Genomic DNA, 21,533 nt, shown 5'->3' with positions numbered 1-21,533 from the left:
TTGCCAAGAGAATGCACTGGTCATAGTAAACACCCTCTTCCAACAACACAAGAGAAGACTCTACACATGGACATCACCAGATGGTCAACATTGAAAACAGATTGATTATATTTTTTGCAGCCAAAGAGAGAGAAGCTCTATACAGTCAGCAAAAACAAGACTGGGAGCTGACTGTGGCTCAAATCATGAACTCCTTATTGCCAAATTCAGACTTAAATTGAAGAAAATAAGGAAAACCACTAAACCATTTAGGTATGACCTAAATCAAATCCCTTACTACATTTGAAGTGACAAGTTGATTCAAGGAATTATATCTGATAGATAGAGTGCCTGAAGAACTATGGATGGAGGTTGGTGACATTGTACAGGAGGCACTGATCAAGACCATCCCCAAGGAAAAGAAATGCCAAAAGGCAAAATGGTTGTCTGACGAGGCCTTGCAAACAGCTATGAAAAGAAGAAAAGTGAAAGGCATGGGAGAAAAGAAAGATACACCCATTTGAATCCAGAGTTCCAAAGAATAGCAAGGAGAGATAAGAAAGCCTTCCTCAGTGATCAATGCAAAGAAATAGAGGAAAACAATAGAATGGGAAAGACTAGAGATCTCTTCAAGAAAATTAGAGATACCAAGGGAATATTTCATGCAAAGGTGGGCTCAATAAAGGACAGAAATAGTATAGACCTAACAGAAGCAGAAGTTATTAAGAAGAGGTGGTAAGAATACACACAAGAACTATACAAAAAAGATCTTCATGACCCATATAATCACGATGGTGTGATCACCAGCCTACAGCCAGACATCCTGGAATGGAAAGTCAAGTGGGCCTTAGGAACCATCACTAAGGACAAAGCTAGTGGAGGTGATGGAATTCCAGTTGAGCTATTTCAAATCCTAAAAGATGATGCTTTGAAAGTGCTGCATTCAATATGCCAGCAAATTTGGAAAACTCAGCAGTGGCCACAGGACTGGAAAAGGTCAGCTTTCATTCCAATCCCAAACAAAGGCAATGCCAAAGAACTCTCAAACTACTTCAAAATTGCACTCAACTCACACGCTAGCAAAGTAATACTCTAAATTCTCCAAGCCAGGCTGCAGCAATATGTGAACCATGAACTTCCAGATGTTCAAGCTGGATTTAGAAACGGCAGAGGAACCAGAGATCAAATTGCCAACATCCATTGGATATCAAAAAAACTAGAGAGTTTCAGAAAAACATCTACTGCTTTATTGACAATGCCAAAGCCTTTGACTCTGTGGATCACAACAAACTGTGGAAAATTCTGAAAGAGATGGAAATACCAGACCATCTGAACCTGCCTCTTGAGAAACCTATATGCAGGTCAGGAAGCAATACTTAGAACTGGACATGGAACAACAGACTGGTTCCAAATCGGGAAAGGAATATGTCAAGGCAGTATATTGTCACCCTGCTTATTTAACTTATATGCATAGTACATCATGAGAAATGCTGGGCTGAAAGAAGCAAAGCTTGAATCATGATTGCTGGGAGAAATATCAATAACCTCAGATATGCAGATGACACTACCCTTATGGCAGATAGCGAAGAGCCTCTTGATGAAAGTGAAAGAGGAGAGTGAAAAAGTTGGCTTAAAACTCAACATTCAGAAAACTAAGATCATGGCATCTGGTCCCATCACTTCATGGCAAATAGATGGGGAAACAATGGAAAAAGTGAAAGACTTTATTTTTCTGGGCTCCAAAATCACTGCAGATGGTGACTTCAGACATGAAATTAAAAGACGTTTGCTCCTTGGAAGAAAAGCTATGACAAACGTAGACAATGTATTAAAAAGCAGAGACATGACTTTGCTGACAAAGGTCCATCTAGTCAAAGCTATAGTTTTTCCAGTAGTCATGTATGGATGTGAGAATTGGACTATAAAGAAAGCTGAGCGCCAAAGAATTGATGCTTTTGAACTGTGGTGTTGGAGAAGACTCTTGAGAGTCCCTTGGACTGCAAGGAGATCCAACCAGCCCATCCTAAAGGAAATCAGTCCTGAATATTCATTGGAAGGACTGATGTTGAAGCTGAAACTCCAATACTTTGGCCACCTGATGTGAAGAACTGACTCATTTGTAAGACGCTGATGCTGGGAAGGATTGAGGGCTGGAGGAGAAGGGGACGACAGAGGATGAGATGGTTGGATGGCATCACCGACTCAATGGACATGAGTTTGAGTAAACCCCGGGAGTTCGTGATAGACAGGGAGGCCTGGTGTGTTGTAGTCCATGGAGTCGCAAAGAGTCAGACACGACTGAGTGACTGAACTGACCTGAGCATCTTCTCAGAGTGACTAATGAAATTTTAAAAATTATGATTAAGAATTCATGGATTTAAGCATATTTCATATGTTTCAGTCTGTTGTAGTTATCATTGTTATTGATGTTTAAATTGTCTCACTTGACTAAAGGGATTTCCTTCACGTTGTCTCCTGAGTCTTTTTAACATGATCCTTATAGTCTTTTGATGGCTTCCTTGCCCTGGACTTGGAATCTGCTCTTTTTCTTCCAGTGAAGAAGCATTTTTCTTTTACATATATTTAAATATGTTTTATTGCTACCTGGTCTTTTGTTAACCAAAGTTTTGTTCCACTGGCAAGTTTAGCTAAGTTATTCAATTGTTTCCTTCATCTGTCAACAGATTGCAAAAAGCAGATTATTCTTCTAGAAATAAAAATTTTGTTTTTATGGTACAGTGTTTTACTTATTAGGCAAAGCAATAGACTTTGAAAATTTTCTTGAGTAAACATAGGAAAGAACCTTATCATCATGGCTGGTGCAGGGAGATTCCAGCAGTTGGTAATCTTTATATAAGTCAGGCACGTGTGTTGCTTTGGTGAGAGCTTTGTGTTAAGTGCTGTGGTAAAGGTTGGCAGTTCTCCATTAGACATATCTGCTAAGTCACTTCAGTCGTGTCCAACTCTGTGCGACCCCATAGATGGCAGCCCACCAGGCTCCCCCGTCTCTGGGATTCTCCAGGCAAGAACACTGGAGTGGGTTGCCATTTCCTTCTCCAATGCATGAAAGTGAAAAATGAAAGTGAAGTCACTCAGTCTTGCCCGACTTAGCAACCCCATGGACTACAGCCCACCAGGCTCCTCCGTCCATGGGATTTTCCAGGCAAGAGCACTGGAGTGGGGTCCATATCAAAAGGTGACAAATGCAGCTATGCCTGGCATAGTTGCTCTGTCTTGATAATGAGAGCCAATAGACATGTGGAGCATGTCTGCCAAATTTGAGTGGCATAGTGGCCTCTTAGTAAAAAAAAAATTACAGGCTCATTGTTTAGGATGGTCTTTTGGTTATCTGTTATTCATTGAGTTGGCCAAAAGATTCGTTTGGGTTTTTCTGTTACATCTTATGGAAAAACCCAAATAAAGTTTTTGACCAACCCAGTAACAAGCTACATCAAAATTTAGAGGCTTAAAACAATCATTTATTTTGATCACAGTCGTATGGATTAGGAGTTAAAAAGAGTTCTGCCTATATGATTTGTATTTCTTACCCTTGTGGCACCTAGCAAGCTTGAGCATTGGAGGGGCCACCTCCAAATGACTTCTTTGGTGCCTTGGGGTCCTCTAGTTCCCTTAACCCCAAGCTGCTGGCCCATTTTCTATGTTCTATGTAGCTATTCAGTGCCTCCAAGAGGAGGGTAAATGGTGCTGAGAGAACTGGGCTCTGGTGGCCTGTCCCTCCAGCCTCCCCACAGACACATCTCAGTCTGGTTCCAGAGGAGATTTCAGTTGGTAAAAAAGATGCTAGGGATTTAAAACATCTTCAAATGATTGCCTTAGAATTAGAACAGATCTGGTGGTTGAGAGTTATATGTGGGAAGTGAAGCTTCAGATACTGTGTCTTTTATGATGTTTCTGATGCTGGCTGTAGACCTAATTTTAAAATTGTTTGTGGCTGAAATAAATTCAGTACTTCTTGTGGACAAATCTGTGGGAAAAAATTTTGACATTATTTCTAAGTATTCATTCTTGGCATATACTCAGTTAACAATATTGAGATCTTTTAGCATAAAATAGGGATAGTCAATTATATATTATTTTGTAAATATAAGAGATGAATCAACTTCTAATTAGAATCTATTAATTGTGTATGTGTTCTTATTTTATTTCCCATGCAGTTGAGGAAGATTGGGGGTGGGGGCTTTGGAGAAATTTACGATGCCTTGGACATGCTCACCAGGGAAAACGTTGCACTGAAGGTGGAATCAGCTCAACAACCAAAGCAAGTTCTGAAAATGGAGGTTGCTGTATTGAAAAAACTACAAGGTAAGCTGCTTTGTATGATATGCCAAACAATTTATTATTGTCTTTGAACCTCAAGTTACATCCTTTATCAGTTGAATATTCTGGTGTCAACTAAGTGTAACCATGCTGAACATTTTTATCTTGGACATTTTATTGCTAGCTAGTAATTGTAGAGATACTGATTGCTTAGAATATTTAGATTTTGGGAATTTCTTTTCATGGTGAGTAAGGATAAGAGGGAGTGAATTACCTGAAACATTCTGCATTAGTAAGTGTTTGCATAATGTTTGTTATGGTAAAATTTACCTTTTTTAAAAAATAACCAAATATAAACACCTCTGAGTTGTTTCTTCTTGTGTTTTTGGATGTTAAACACGATTTAATCACATTAAGAAAGCTGCCTTCAAATCACACTGAAGGGTGGATAAAAAATAATATTTGTTACATGTTGATTTCATTACCTTCAATTTCATCAAATAACTCCTTTCTGGCCCTGGCCATCATTTTTGAGGTCCGTGTTACTATTTGAGTCCCTATTATTTTTACTACAAGGATAAGTAACTTTTTTTCTGACATCATTCTACTGATGTAAAACCCTTAATACATGGCCAGTTTGATTCATCTTTGTATTTTCAGTTTATGACATAATCTGATATTACTGATATTTAAATATTTTTTCTGGATCAAAATTAAATAGAGGTGTGATTAGCACACTGAATTATCTTATTAAACTCTAGAGGGTTGATATTGCTATGGGACATTCATTAGTGTCTAAAGGAATTTAGTATTAACATACAGAGCAAAGGAAGTTGCTGTAATTGGTAGAAATAACAAGGACAAAATGCTATGTAGCTTAAGACCCCTAGATTCACAGCTGTATATTCTCTAGGGTGAATGTGCTATCTTTGTGAATCACTGATGTTTGGAATTTTAGTAAATTAGTTTCTGTTAAGTTAATGAAATGTGTATTATGTATTCTGGCAGCATCTGTTGTTTTAATCACTGCCCTTTGCCTTAAGCTTTCTCATTGTCCCAAGTTTCTCTACTAATTGACTCATTTTTTTTTTAGAGTATGATGCTATTACAGTTATAGATCTGTTTAATAGTTGTTTTTAGGCCAAACTTAGCTTTCCGAAAACATGGGAAATCAGGAAGACAGTGGATATGATAAGCACCCATTGTAACTACTCGAAAAAATAGATAATTAAAGAAGGAAGAATAGAGAAAAGAATGGTGCTCTCTTTTCCTCACCTTTTCTGCTCTTCCACGTTTATTTTGAGCTGTTTGCATCTCAGTGATACGAACAAAAGGTGCAGCTAGAGCTATCTCATCCTGGCTTGCACAGATCCCAAGTGATCTGTTTTACTCTCAGCCAAGTCCATATTATGTTAATATCAGAAAGTATGTTAATATCAGCTTGGCTTGGTCAATGCTGCTTCACCTGTCTTTCTCCTACTTGATCCTAAGGAAATGCTTCCAGATGAGGCAGGATGCAGCTTTACAGCCCTTTCAGTAAGTTCTCCTGCCTATTTTGGCCATGGTTTACTCAGGATTCTATGCGATAAAGCTTAAAGAACAGCTTAGTACCTTTTAATGGGTGAATTGGAGATCCTTGGATGCTGAGTCTCTCCTTTCCTTCTTATTTCATCTTTCATACTATTACCTAAAATGTTTTTTTTACCTGTTTTTAGTTCTTCAGAACTTTTCACTTTCCAAAATAAATGGTTTTTTTTTTATCTTTCGGTCTGTATTTCAATGGGCAGTCCTTGACTTTCTTTTCTTGGCTTTCTAACCATGCCTTTTGGATACTAAAGCCTCATAACTTCTTTTTGTTGAAGGTGCTTTGGAATCTAGACCCTTTGAGAACCTTTTAATGGAGCTGAACTTCTTGTTCCTGCCTGTCTGTTGTCATAATGATTTTCTTACTCAGTGACCCCAATAAAAAGGCTATATGCGTAAGGAAAAGGCATATAACCAGAGGTTAGCCCTTTATAGGACTGGATGGTTTAAAATTGTTGTTCAGTTTTTGATAACTGGTATAGGATTTATTTCTTTTTAACATAAAATGATACTTTATGATGAATTTAGCCTGAACCCTGAGTTTTGTTCATTTTAATAAAATCAGTCCACCTTTTCAAAATTCTCATTATTTCTTTTCCTGAATTCCTTCCATTCTCCTTTTTCTCTGTCTCTTCCTGTACTTCACAATTCTAGATTTCCTCAGCTCATGCATAATTCTCATTACTAGAATATTCCTTTCTCATTGGCCCTAAAGTGTGAAGGCCTTAGCATTTTGCTGGAAATAATAAAAATATGCCAGACATTGCTTTGTAAGAACTTTCTTGATGATTAATCGTTTTGTGAGTGCACTAATTTATATTTATTGGGACATAGAAAGTCTTAGTCACTTATTCCCTACCAAAAAAAAAAGAATGATATGAGAATATATTAGAGGTAATTTATGTTAAACATTAGGAAAATTTAGGAGAATCTACATTATTGAAAAAGTGAAATAATAACACTGTGGAAACTCTGCAGGTGACCAGTTTTAAGAATGGATTGGAGAGAAAACCCATGTTCCAGTTTTTCTTTTTTTTTAATTAGTAGACTTTACTTTTTTAGAACTGCTTCAGGTTTACAGGAAAAACTGAGTGGAAGTTCAGAGTCCCCATCCACAGTTTCCTCTGTTATTAATATCTTGCATTAGTGTAGTATATTTGTTACTGTTGGTGAAACAGTATTGATACATTATTGTTAACTAAAGTCCATAATTTACATTAGGGAATTCCTTTATTAATGACATAAACACTGTAGTCTTAAACACCTAACAAAATTATTTCTCAATACCATATAAAATCTAGCAGCCAGTATTTAATTTCTCCTACTGTCTTAAAAATACTCTTTTTACATTGAGTTATTCAAATAAAGATTCACGTGCACGGTAAGCACTTTGCATTTAGTTGACATCTCTCTTAAGTATCTCTTAATATACGTGAGTTCCCCCTCCTCTTTTTTTTTTTTTTTTAATTTTGGCGTTGCTATTTGTTTGTTGAGAAATGAAGTTCTTAGTTTGCTAGAGCAGTCCACATCTGGATTTGGCTGATTGCATCCTTGTGGTGTTAACATGCTCCTCTATCCTCCACATTTCCTGTGAACTTGTACTTAGACCTAGTGGCTCGATGAAATCCATGTTGTTATTGTTGCTGATGGAGTACATTGTCTTCATCCATTGTTTCCATAGGGCTTGTAAAATATTTCTGATTCTTTTATTCCTTCCAAATTTCTGAATTGGAATTATTCTACAGAGTAGAATTTTATTTCATCAGCCGTTTGTTCTCCTGAAATGATAGTTACTACAAGAAGGACAGGATAAAGACCTGATTTTTTTTCCTGTTTATTTACCAGTTTTCAAAATAACAAGTTATGCCCTTATGTGAATAGTGAGCTGTTTTTCTGTTTTGCGTATCACTATGAGATCATGGACTTTTCTGTTTTCTTTCAATCCATTGCCAGTTATTATTGTTTTTACGCTAAAATGTCCACTTCTTTTGACTGATGGAAGCCCTTTTAAATTGGCTGCTTGTCCTCCTGATGTAACTTTAGTGTTCTTTTATGTGACTAGCTTACTGACATAGTACATGTTCCAGGCTTGCCTTGAACTTTCTTTCCCTGCACCAGAGTTGGAATCAGGAACCCTTTTCTCCAAGAAACCTTTATATTGGGAAAAAATTGAGATCGTGGTGTGGGGACTAGGACACCAATTGCTATTGGACCAACACACTTCTTTCAGGTTTTAACATGATTAGATATTACCTAGTTTATTCTTATATGCACTTTTCAATTTGTTTACATTTATTTTAGGCCAAATGTATTTTGTACATTTAAACTCGACATACTATGCTTAGTAGCAGAGTGATAGTAGAAAGTGGCTTTGTATTTTGTGATACTGTACATTTGTAAATGGAGTTGTGGGAGAATAGGATAACATTAACTCTTCTATTTCTGGTTATCATTTTAATAAATTATTTTTTTGGTAAGAAAAAGAATTATTAAAATTCTGGAATAATTTGTTAAAGAGTGTTATAAATACTAGTTGGTAAAGTCATCTTTGGGTGACTAAGGTTTAGATTCTCAAAACCATGATATAGATGTTTAGTTCTTCATTGTTACAAGAGACAGTCAATTGGATCTTCCAGAAAATGGTTTATATTTGGTTTTGAAGTTGTTGTTTTTTTTTTTAATCTTTGCATATAGGTGGTGTGATGTGGAAATTCAGAATATTATAAAATGACTAAAATTTATCCTCATATCTTTTCATCAAAGGGAGTCTTCCTAGGATCTTGAGAAGTTTATATTTTGTTTACTTGCTTCCAGTTGAAACAAGTGGTGGTTTAGTTCTAAGTCGTCTCTGACTCTGTGACCCCATGGACTATATAGCCTGCCAGGCTTCTTTGTCCATGGGATTTCCCAGGCAAGAATATTGGAGTGGATTGCCATTTCCTTCTACACACACACACATACACACACACACACACACGCCCCAGTAATCCTGTGTCTTCCCTCCATAATGTGTTTAATAAAGTTTGTTGTACTTCCATTTCCTTCTATACACACACACAGACACACACACACACACACCACTAATCCTTATGTGTCTTACCTCCACGATGTGTTCAATCTAATGAAGTTTGTTGAACTTAAAACTAGAAAATTGCCCAGCCTTTCTGTCCCATTTTAGCTCTTCATGCTGTAAATGATCAATATCATCTTGTCTCTTGTGCCTTTTCAAAGCACTAAATTAAGTAAAACTGAGGTTTTTCTCTTTATATATTTACCTTGGATGAGAATGTAATTAATTTAAAGCTTCTTTAAATATTTAAACATTTTTCTCCTCTAGATCTTCTAAAAGCAAGTGAAGATCCTATTGATATCAAATAGAGTAAATACCACTGTTATAACCAAGTAATTTTTTCCTCAGTTGAACTAGGAATTTTTCTTTCCCCATATAAATGCAGGGGAAAACTGTGTTTTCCTTACAGCCCAAAAAGAGACTGTGATTTTTGTTTTGACTTGTGGGAACTTTTTTTTAAACCCTGGAATATTGGTCCTGAATTTTATTTTTGCTTTGGAGACTGCAGAGCACAAGCTGAAAGTTGAGATTAAAGGTTACTACTACAGAAGATCAGCTCTACCTCTTCTGCCTTCCCTGCTTGAAGTCTTTAGCTGCTGCTGTAAAATGTGACTCCTTTCTTCCCCCAGTCATAAGAATATAAGAAATACGTGATTTCTGGATTAGACCCCCTGATCTGTTCAGTATAGAATGTCTGTGGAAGTTATTCCAAATTTGCTTGCCCTCTCTGAGTTTCTGTTCCATCAATTCAGTTCAGTTCAATCGCTCAGTCATGTCCGCCTCTTTGCAACACCATGAACTGCAGCACGCCAGGCCTCCCTGTCGATCACCAACTCCCAGAGTCCACCCAAACCCATGTCCGTTGAGTCGGTGATGCCATCTAGCCATCTCATCCTCTGTCCTCCGCTTCACCTCCTGCCCTCAATCTTTCCCAGCATCAGGGTCTTTTCCAGTGAGTCAGCTCTTCGCATGGGGTGGCCAAAGTATTGGAGTTTCAGCTTCAACATCAGTCCTTCCAATGAACACCCAGGACTGATCTCCTTTAGGATGGACTGGTTGGATCTCTTTGCAGTCCAAGGGACTCTCAAGAGTCTTCTCCAATACCATAGTTCAAAAGCATCAATTCTTCAGCGCTCAGCTTTCTTCACAGTCCAACTCTTACATCCATACATGATCACTGGAAAAACCATAGCCTTGACTAGACGGACCTTTGTTGGCAAAGTATTGTCTCTGCTTTTTAATATGCTGTTTAGGTTGATCATAACTTTGCTTCCAAGGAGTAAGTGTCTTTTAATTTCATGGCTGGAGTCACCATCTACAGTGATTTTGAAGCCCAGAAAAATAAAGTCAGCCACTGTTTCCCCATCTGTTTCCCATGAAGTGATGGAACCGGATGCCATGATCTTAGTTTTCTGAATGTTGAGCTCTAAGCCAACTTTTTTACTCGCCTGTTTCGCTTTCATCAAGAAGCTGTTTAGTTCCTCTTCACTTTCTGCCATAAGGGTGGTGTCATCTACATATCTGAGGTTATTGATATTTCTCCCGGCAATCTTGATTCCAGCTTGTGCTTCCTCCAGCCCAGTGTTTCTCATGATATATTCTGCATATAAGTTAAATAAGCAGGGTGACAATATACAGCCTTGACGTACTCCTTTTCTTCTTTGGAACCAGTCTGTTGTTCTGTGTCCAGTTCTATCTGTTGCTTCCTGACCTGCATACAGGTTTTCCAAGAGGTAGGTCAGGTGGTCTGGTATTCCCGTCTTTTTCAGAATTTTCCACAGTTTATTTTGATCCACACAGTCAAAGGCTTTGGCATAGTCAATAAAGCAGAAATAGATGTTTTTCTGGAACTCTCTTGCTTTTTCAATGATCCAGAGGATGTTGACAATTTGATCTCTGGTTCCTCTGCCTTTTCTAAAACCAGCTTGAACATCTGGAAGTTCATGGTTCACGTATTGCTGAAGCCTGGCTTGGAGAATTTTAAGCATTACTTTACTAGCGTGTGAGATGAGTGCAATTGTTGGTAGTCTGAGCATTCTTTGGCATTGCCTTTCTTTGGGATTGGAATGAAAACTGACCTTTTCCAGTCCTGTGGCCACTGCAGAGTTTTCCAAATTTGCTGGCCTATTGAGTGCAGCACTTTCACAGCATCATCTTTTAGGATTTGAAATAGCTTAACTGGAATTCCATCCCCTCCACTAGTTTTGTTCATAGAGATGCTTCCTAAGACCCACTTGACTTCACATTCCAGGATGTCTGTCTCTAGGTGAGTGATCACACCATTGTGATTATCTGAGTCGTGAAGATTTTTTTTGTACGGTTCTTCTGTGTATTCTTGCCACCTCTTCTTAATATCTTCTGCTTCTGTTAGGTCCCTACCATTTCTGTCCTTTATTGCGCCTATCTTTGCATAAAATGTTCCCTTCGTATCTCTAATTTTCTTGAAGAGATCTCTAGTCTTTCACATTCTGTTGTTTTCCTCTCTTTCTTTGCATTGATCGCTGAGGAAGGCTTTCTTATCTCTCCTTGCTGTTCTTTGGAACTCTGCATTCAGATGGGTATATCTTTCCTTTTCCCCTTTGCTTTTCGCTTTCCTTCTTCTGTGCCATCAGATATGGGTATGTTGCTGCTGCTGCTGCTACTAAGTTGCTTCAGTCGTGTCTGACTCTGTGCGACCCCATAGACGGCAGCCCACCAGGCTCTTCCGTCCATGGGATTTTCCAGGCAAGGATACTAGAGTGGGGTGCCATTTCCTTCTCCAATGCATGAAAGTGAAAAGTGCAAGTGAAGTCGCTCAGTCGTGTCCAACTCTAAGCGACCCCATGGACTGCAGCCCACCAGGCTCTTCCGCGCATGGGATTTTCCAGGCAAGAATACTAGAGTGGGGTGCCATTGCCTTCTCCGATGGGTATGTTAGAAGATCTCAAATAACTTCCTTTGTGAAAGAGCATAGTAGTCAGACTTTGGGACCTAAAGATTAGGGATAACACCTTACCCCTCATTACATCTTTTAATCTTTTAAAAACCTTTCATCTGCCATTTTGTTCATTTTACCTAGTAATTTTTTCCCCTTAAAGTAACTTTTGTTTGCCCTAGTTAAGGTTTATCTTTTCTATCAAGGGATGTTAGGAGATCATTGAGAACTTCAACTGTTCAACCTGTCCATTTAAGTATATCCCAACTTGGACGATTTAGCTTCATCTGGCAGTTTAAGGATTTGTTTATTCGTTACTCTATTTGGGTTTAGAAAAATGACATTTAAGAAATAGAGTAGGTCTAGATTATTTAAAGGAGCAGAGATTAATTTCCTTGAAAGAGAATCTAATATATATAAATATACATATCTGTATGTGCTTTATATGCACAAAGAAAGTCTGCAATTGTATAGAACTCAAGAAGCCATTGAGCCGTTGGGAATGGCTGTGTTTGTGTATTGGAATTAGAGGGACCAGGAGAGGAGAGACTCTTTTCCCTTTATACCCTTCAGTGCTTAAGAAATTGAGAAAAATATGCAAACATTTCTTTTTATAGCAAAAGTATAATTAAATGATAATAATAAATATCTTTAAAATCCATTTTTACTCTTTATCTTTTCTCAAATTTCTAAATGCTTGAAAATACCTGGTAAATTTGTGCAGTATAGCGTAGTGTAATTAAAATCAGCTGTTTTTTGTTGTGACCCTTCTTTATAAATGATTAATAACATCTTATTTGTAGGAAGATCTGTAACTGTGTTTGAGTGCTTACTATATGCTAGGAACAGTGCTACTGAATGGTTGGCTCATACATATCTTATTTTAATGTCTTATATCTATATCATATTTAACTTTTGCATATGTTCTCCTTCCTTTTTTTTTTTACAACCCTTTTTAAGAGTGTAAATGTTCATGGTAAAAGAATTTAAAATCAAACAGAAGAGTACTGTAAAAAGTAAAAGGTTTTTTCCCTTAGCCCTTTCACTCTCCTCTCTAACCACTTTTACTGGTTTCTTTTGTTTTTTCCTGAAACATTCAATACATATTTAATCTATCCATTTGTCTACGTACATGAATATATAGAATCATAATAAGATAGAAATTAATATAATCACATGATTTATGGATATATATGATATATAATCATTCGATTATATATGATGTGTATCATAACATTGTATGTATGTGTGCATGTCTGTATGTGCATGTGTGTGTATAAAATCTCCCTCCCTACCCATAACCCCCAACCACATGTGGAGTCATACTGTATATACTGTTCTCCAACTTGATGAGACCCCCCCGCTTAGAGTCAGACAATAAGATTCATTTTCTATACACTTTTATGTTCTGCAGAGGAGTAATCCTTCAAGAAAATCATGTCACTCCCTGTCCATTGCTAAAACACTTCAGGGCCTTCCTTTACTGTCTTTATACCCACTTTAAATTAACATGGCATACAAAACCTTGAGTTGATATCTGCTTGCTTTTCTGTACTGTTTTCTTGAAACTGTTGGGCTTACACTTAGTGTTGGTCATCCTGAACTGTTTTTCAATTTCCTTAACACTTTATAGCTTCTCAAGTGCACTGGGCTTTCTCTGAGTCATACTTTCAATAAATCTTTTTTTTTTTTTCCTTCTTTTAAAAATTTTATAACAGTCCTAGTATTCACAAAAATCCCTAGGTAAAATAAGATTTAGAGAAGTAAAGCAAAGTATAATTAAGAACTTCACTTTTTTCCTAATAATTGTATAGCCAAAAGTATATATGCTTAAAATAATGTGATCCTGTTAAGTTGCTTGTTCCCTTTTCCTCAGTAAGATTATTACAGGATATATTTACTTTAAAATTTTAATTTCTTATGATCAAATTTAACAAGTAGTTGAGTCAGTCAGTTCTACAAAGTTTGTTATGAGAAGCAGTAGTCCAGGTTCTGGTTCCAGATAAGATGGAGTAAGCACACTTCACCCTGTCTTTCCCACTGAATGCAGCTGTAAGACCTGGACAGAATGCTTGGAGTGGCTATTTGAGGACTCTGAAAAATAAATAGTAGGAGGCAGATTGGGGAAGAAGACCAGAATTCAAAGTACTACTGAACCGTCGGTGAGTTTACCATTTTTTTTCTTCCAGTATGCCCCAGCCTGAACTTAATGTATCCTGAAACTTGGACGTGAGCATTATTAACATGGACAGAAAAAGCACCAGGAGAATCCCATTAGTTCTGACCCAAGGAAGAGGAAAGACGTCTCCTAATACTCAGAATGTGGCAATCCCACATCCTTCTCTTTTTTCTTTTTTTCCCCCTTTTTCTTCATTCTCTTGCACCCCAGGCCTCAAGCAGTCCTGGGCAGTGGCGTCAGTGGGGCAGGCAGGAGCCTGAATCTCGGAAGGATAGGAACCTTCCTCTCAGATTGGAGGAGCTGTGGTCTCAAGAGAGTGGGGCAAGTCCCATTGCTTTTCGTTTCCCTTCTGCTCTTCTGTTGCTTGGCCCTGATGTGGGCATGGTTATGGGAAGTATATGGAAGAATAGGGCTAATGAAGCCCTAGCTTTCTGCAGGAAGCTGAAAAAAGGAAGCCCCAGGAATCCAGAGGATTGCAGGTGAATGAGAATCTTGGGAAAGTGACCACTTAAAATTGCTCACAGACTCCTGAGCTGACTTCCAAGCTGTGCGTGCTTGAGTGTGATCCTGAATGGCACACTGAGGACCAAATTATGGGATAGACCACTCCCAAGCCCCAAACTGGACACTGCGTGGGACAGTTATGGAATACATTCAGTATGACTTCAAAGGCTTTGCACACTAAACTGAAATTGGAAATGCAGGCTACAGAAGGATGGTCAGAACTTGAAATGTGAACCCAGCTGGGTCAATTACTGGCTAAAATAAAAACACCAGCACTCTTGGTGGGACTTAAATAGGAGCCAGATTCTCAAAAGATTATATTCAAAATGTCCAGAATACAATCTTGGATTACTCAGCTTAAAAAGAACCTGTGAAATCTGCACTCACTTGGGAAAAGGCAGAAAAGAGATACCAGTGCCAGAATCACAGATGTTAAAATTATCTCAGAAAGACTTAAAATCAGATATTATGACCATATTCTAGGAATGAGTGGGAAGATAGAAAGTCTCAGCAAAGAAATAGAAGATGTAAAGAAGAACTAAATGGAAATTTTAGAATTGAGAAATACAGTAATGAAAATGAAAAGCTCACTGAACGGGCTTGATAGCAGAGAGGACATGACATAATAAGTCAGTGAAGTTAAGTAAATAGAAATGATCCAATTGGAAGAACAGAGAAAAAAATAAGTGCCTCAGAAATCCTGAAACTCTCATAAGGTCTAACATTTGTGTTGTCAGAGACCCAGAATGTGAAGATAATGGTTCTGGTATGGCAAAAATATTTGAAGAAATAATGACATACTGATTAGAAAGGAAGAAATAAAACTGTCTCTATTTATGCAGATAGTGTGATTATATATTTATAAAATCCCAAGGAATCCAGAAAAAATAACTGGAATACATGAGTTTAGTAAGTGGTTCAAGGTCAGCCTACACACAAAAAATCATATTTCTGTGTACTGGTAATAAATAATTGAAAATGGAATATTAAAAAATCCATTTATAGTAGCTCTCCCAAAATGAAATACTTAAGTATCAATGTAGCAAAATAACTATGAGAGCTTTATGGTGAAAATGTAAAATCCTTATTTTTAAAACTTCTTTAATTTTTATTTATTTTAAAAATTTATTTATTTTTAATTGAGGATAATTGCTTTATAGTATTGTGTTGGTTTCTGCCAGACATCAACATGAATCAGCTATAGGTATACATATGTCCCCTCCTAATTTATTTTTTAAAAAGAAAATTTAAATAAATAGAAAGACATGTTGTATTCATGAATTGTAAAATTCACTATACTTAAGACATCAATTTTCCTCAAGTTGATTTATAGATTTGAAGCAATAACAATAGCAACAATTGGTTTCTCATGATAGAGAAACCGATTTTAGAATTTTTATAGAAAGACAAAGGACCTAGAATATCTAAAACAATTTTAAAAAAGAAAAATGTTGGAAAAATCAAGCTACATGATTTTAAAACTTAGTACAAAGCTACCACAGTCAAGACTGTGATGAAGGAATAGACATATAGATCACCAAACTAGAATAGATTCCAGAAGTAGACTCATAGAAATATGGCCAATAATGTTTAACAAAGTTGCAAAGTGGAAAAATAATAGCACTTTTGATAAATGGTGTTGAAACAGTGGTACATCCAAATACCAAAATAGTAAACCTTGACCTAAACTACACACATTATACAAAAATGAACTTGAAAAGTACCGCACATCCAAATGTGAAATATAAACCTATCCAGTGTTCAGAAGCAAACACAGAAAATCTTTGTGAGCTGGCTGTAAGCAAGAAGTTCTTTTACATGACACCAAAATCATGATTGAAAAGAAGAAGCTGATGAATTGGACTGAGTCAAATTAAGTATTTTGCTTGTGAAGACACTATTAAGAGAATGAAAAGACAGATTATAGACCAGGAGAAAATACTTGCAAATCACATATCTACAAAGGACTTATATTCAGAATATTTAAAAACTTCAAAAACTCAACAATAAGAAAAGAATCCAATTAAAAATCTTTAGTGGGCTTTGGGAGAGGATATAGAATGGAAAATCAGCTCAGCAAAAGATGCTTAGAATCATTAGCCATTTTGTTTTTCTTCAGTTGCAAAGTCATGTCTGACTCTTTGTGACCCCATGGACTGCAGCATGCCAGGCTTCCCTGTCCACTATCTCCCTGAGTTTGCTTAAACTTATGTCCATTGAGTTGGTTATGCTATTTAAACATCTCATCCTCTGCCACCCTTGTCTCCTTTTGCCTTCAGTCTTTCCCAGCATCAGGATCTTTTCCCATGAGTGGGCTCTCCTCATGAGGTGACCAAAGTATTGGAGCTTCAGCATCATTCCTTCCAATGAATGTTCAATGTTGATTTCGTGTAGGATTAACTAGTTTGATCTCCTTGCTGTCCAAGGAACTCTTAAGATCTTCTCCAGCACCACAGTTCAAAAACATGAAGTCTTCGATGATCAGCCTTCTTTATGGTCCAACTCTCACATCCATACATGACTACTGGAAAAACCATAGCTTTGACTATATAGACCTTAGTTGGCAAAGTGATGTCTCTGCTCTTTAATATGTTGTCAAGGTTTGTCATAGCTTTCCTTCCAAGGAGCAAGCATCTTTTGCTGATAGTTCAGTTGGTAAAGAATCTGCCTTCAATGCAGGAGACCCTGGTTCAGTTCCTGAGTCAGGAAGATACTCTGGAGAAGGGATAGGCTACCCACTCCGGTATTCTTGGGCTTCCCTGTGGCTCAACTGGTAAAGAATCTGCCTGTAATGCAGGAGACCTGGGTTCAATCCCTGGGTTGGGAAGATCCCCTGGAGAAAGGAAAGGCTACCCACTCCAGTATTCTGGCCTAGAGAATTCCCATGAACCACTCCATGGGATGGCAAACAGTTGGACTGTTTGCTGAAACGACTGAGCGCCTTGCACTTTCACACTTTCCTTCCAAGGAGCAAGCGTCTCTTAATTTCCTGGCTGCAGTCACTGTCTGCAGGGATTTTGGAGCCCAAGAAAATGAAATCTGTCTGCTTCCACTTTTTCCCCATCTATTTGCCATTAAGTGATGGGACTGGATGCCATGATCTTAGTTTTCTGAATGTTGAGTTTTAAGCCAGCTTTTTCACTCTCCTCTTTAACCCTCAAGAGGCTCTTTAATTCCTGTTCACTTTCTGCAGTTAGAATGGTATCATCTGCATAACTGAGGTTGTTGATATTTCTCCCAGCAGTCTTGATTCCAGCTTTTGATTCATCCAGCCCAGCACTTTGCATGATGTATTCTGCATATAAGTTAAATAAACAGGGTGACAGTATACAGCTTTGTCCTACTCCTTTCCAGTTTTGAAGCAGTCTGTTCCATGTTCGGTTCTAACTGTTGCCTCTTGACCTGCATACAGCTTTCTCAGGAGACAGGTATGGTGGTCTGGTATTCCCACCTTTTTAAGAATTTTCCACAATTTGTTGTATCCATACAGTAAAAGGCTTTCAAGTAGTCAATGAAGTAGATGTTTTTCTGGAATTCCCTTCCTTTCTCTATGATCCAGCAATTGTTGTCAATTTGATCTCTGGTTCTTCTGCCTTTCCTAAGCCCAGCTTGTACATCTGAAAGTTCTCGGTTCACATACTTTTGAAGTCTCGCTTGAAGGATTTTAAGCATAATCTCTTACTAGCATGAGAAATGAGTGCAATTATCCAGTAATTCGAACATTCTTTGGCACGACCCTTCTTTGGGATTGGAATGAAAACTGACCTTTTCCTATCCTGTGGCCACTGTTGAGTTTTTCAAACTTGCTGACGTATTGAGTGCAGCACTTTAACAGCATCATCTTTTAAGATTTGAAATAGCTCAACTGGAATTCTGTCACCTCCACTAGCTTTGTTTTTAGTAATGCTTCCTAAGGCCCATTTGACTTCACACTCCAGGATGTCTGACTCTAGGTGCCTGACCACATCATCGTGGTTATCCAAGTCATTAAGACCTTTTTTGTATAGTTCTTCTATGTATTCTTGCCATATCCTCTTAATCTCTTCTGCCTCTGTTAGGTCCTTACCATTTCTGTCCTTTATCATGTCCATCCTTGCATGAAATGTTCCCTTGATAACTCTAGTTTTCTTGATGAGATCTCTTGTCTTTCCCATTCTATTGTTTTCCTCTATTTCTTCACGCTATTCAGAAGTCCCTCTTATTTCTCCTTGCTCTTCTCTGAAACTCTTCGTTCAGTTGTATATATTCCTTGCTTTTTGCTTCTCTTCTTTCCTCAGCTATTTGAGAAGTCTCCTCTGACAACCCACTTTGCCATCTTGAATTTCTTTTTCTTTGAGATGGTTTTGGTCACTGCTTCCTGTATAGTGTTATGAACCTCTGTCCATAGTTCTTCAGACACTTTTTTTTAACAGATCTGATCCCTTGAATCTATTTGTCACCTCCACTGTATAATCATAAGGGACTTGAATCAGGTCATAGCTGAATGGCTTATTGGTTTTCCTACTTTCCTCAATTTAAGCCTGGATTTTGCAATAAGGAGTTCATGATCTGAGCCACAGTCAGCTCCAGGTCTTGTTTTTGTTGACTCTGTAGAGCTTCATTTTCAGCTGCAAAGAATACAATCAGTCTGATTTGGATATTGACCATCTGTGACGTCCATGTGTAGAGTCATCTCTTGTGCCATTGGAAAAGATTGTTTGCTATGACCAATGTGTTCTCTTGACAAACCGTTAGCCTTTGCCCTGCATCATTTTGTCCTCCAAGGCCAACTGCTGCGTTTCAGACTCTGTTGGCTATGAGGCCTACTCCATTCCTTCTAAGGGATTCTACCCACAGTAGATATAATGGTCATCTGAATTAAATTCACCCATTCCTGTCCATCTTAGTTCAGTGATTCCCAAAATGTCGATGTTCACTCTTGCCATCTCCTGCTTGACTACATCCAGTTTTCCTTGATTCGTGGACCTAACATTAAAGGTTCCTATGCACTGTTGCTCTTTACAGCATTGGACTTTACTTTCACCACCAGACATGTCCACAACTGAGTGTCATTTCTGCTTTGGCCCAGATACTTCATTCTTTTTGAAGCTGTTAGTAATTGCTCTCTGCAGTTCTCCAGTAGCATATTAGTCACCTTCCAAGCTGGGCCCATCTTCTGGTGTCATATCTTTTTGCAGTTTCATACTGTTCATGGGGTTCTCATGGCAAGAATACTGGAGTAAGTTGCTGTTTCCTTCTCCTAGGCATCTTTCCAACCCACGGGTCGAACCCACATCTCCTGCAGTGGCAGGTGGATTCTTTACCACTGAGCCACCTGAGGTAGTGGTCTCCTAATTCTTTATCTTTTCTCTCCTTTTTAAAACATATGTTTGTTTATACATTTTTGTTATACTTTAGTACATTTAAAAAATAAGATGAGGAAATCATGCTCATTTTTTTTTCATTTGAATCATAAAAGCCTGCTAGATTTAAGTTGGCCATTGTGGTAGGATAGTCTTGTTTAAATGATGAAATTCCCTGTGATGGCTATCTGGATTGAAGAGTCTAAAAACTTCTTTTGCCTTTGGCTCCTGATGAGCTACTGAGAACCTAAGGGTTATTAGATGGGCATCCTCATGAACACTGGTAGGAGCTTTATTCCTTAGACTTCTTGTCTCAGTTACTTTTATGTGGGACTTGGCTTAGAAGACACCCTCCTGTCTTTTTGTATCACTGTCAAGTTAACTCAGTCAAGCTGCACACTCTGTGATGCATTCTTATCTAATTTCTTGCTTTCTCTGTAATGCTTATTCTTTGTTTTTATAAGCTATAATTTGTTCTGTACTGCCCATATTGGTCTTATAATACATTTATTGCTTTCAATAAGATTGTAAATTCTTTGAGGATAGGACCTATACCATGTATTTTTCTATCTCCCATTGGTGTGGATATTTCATGAGTTATTATTAGGGTAGATTTGGTTTGGTTTTGGTGAGGAGTGGGTAAATATGAGGAGTAAATGATAGATGGATAAGGAAGCTAATTTTGTTGTATTCTTAGCAGTCTAATTGTCCAGCTTTGCAGAATCCCCTTATTTGCTAATTTGTAACTGACCTGGAGTTTCTTCTGTGAATTCTAGAGCATCCCCATTTAGTGGGTTAGGGATACTTTTAGCTCAGCTTTTCACTTTATTACTAAATGGCTTTTTTATTTAAAAAGAAAAATGATTGATGCCCTTTTTGATAGATTTACTTTCCTCTAGTAGCAAGTCGTGTAAAATTACTTGCCTTTTGCAACATATTAATATTTAACACTAGGATTCACAGGGAGCCCAGCCTGGTACTCTGTGATGACCTAGAGGGGTGGGATTGGGGGAAGGAAGGGACGCTCAAGAGGGAGATGATATATGTATGATTATGACTGATTTGTGTTGTTGTACAGCAGAAACCAACACAGCATTGTAAAGCAATTTTCCTCCAATTAAAAAAATTTAAAAAAATTTTATTGAGAAGTGGAGAGAAAAGTACAATCTGATGTAGTGAACTGGATGCCATCTACCCTTGAAGATTTCAGATTATTTTTATTGTTAATCCACTGCACCATTTGTGATTTGTTCAGTTTTTGAATTTCCAAAATACATTAGGACTCCAAAGAAATCTAATAACTCAAAAAAAAAATTAACATTAAGATGTAGACCACCACACCACCACCACCTGCCGAAGTTTTAAGCTCTTGAATTGAAACCAAAAGTAGTAGATGATCATCTGAAATCGTAAAACTAAAAATATTCTTTAGGTTATGTGCATTTCATTAAGCATATAGCATATCTCTTCCTTTAAGAACAAAAAGTATATAGTTACTACTTCCCTTAGATAAATAGAAATCCTTTCTGTATCACAGTTAAAATCTGTGTTTAACTAGTGAGATCCTACTTTGCCTATAATATCTTTAGATATTACCTGTCTAAATTAAGTTTACTTATGGTCTTTTTTGGCTGGAGATATCACTCATTGTTTCTCTTTTGCACAGAGCTTGGTGACAGACCT

The 21,533-nt window shown here is 37.6% G+C and overlaps 1 protein-coding gene across 9 annotated transcripts in view; it reads left to right on the top strand.

Moving 5' to 3' along the window:
• TTBK2 (tau tubulin kinase 2) overlaps positions 1-21,533 on the top strand; it is a 136,128-nt gene that overhangs the window by 43,811 nt on the left and 70,784 nt on the right. For 7 of the 9 annotated variants that reach the window (XM_061430924.1, XM_061430921.1, XM_061430923.1 and 4 more), the window contains one exon: positions 4,155-4,302. In XM_061430924.1, coding sequence (XP_061286908.1) covers positions 4,155-4,302 — 148 coding nt within the window. Of the gene's footprint in view, positions 1-4,154; positions 4,303-13,875; positions 13,988-14,014; positions 14,484-21,533 lie in introns of those variants that run through there. The other 2 variants (XM_061430927.1, XM_061430925.1) reach the window with 2 other exon arrangements.

The sequence above is a fragment of the Bos javanicus genome, chromosome 10 (genome assembly GCF_032452875.1).
Source record: "Bos javanicus breed banteng chromosome 10, ARS-OSU_banteng_1.0, whole genome shotgun sequence".
NCBI classification, from domain to species: Eukaryota; Metazoa; Chordata; class Mammalia; order Artiodactyla; family Bovidae; genus Bos; species Bos javanicus.
Note: the sequence above shows the minus strand (reverse complement) of the source record. Positions and strands in the feature narration are given on the sequence as shown.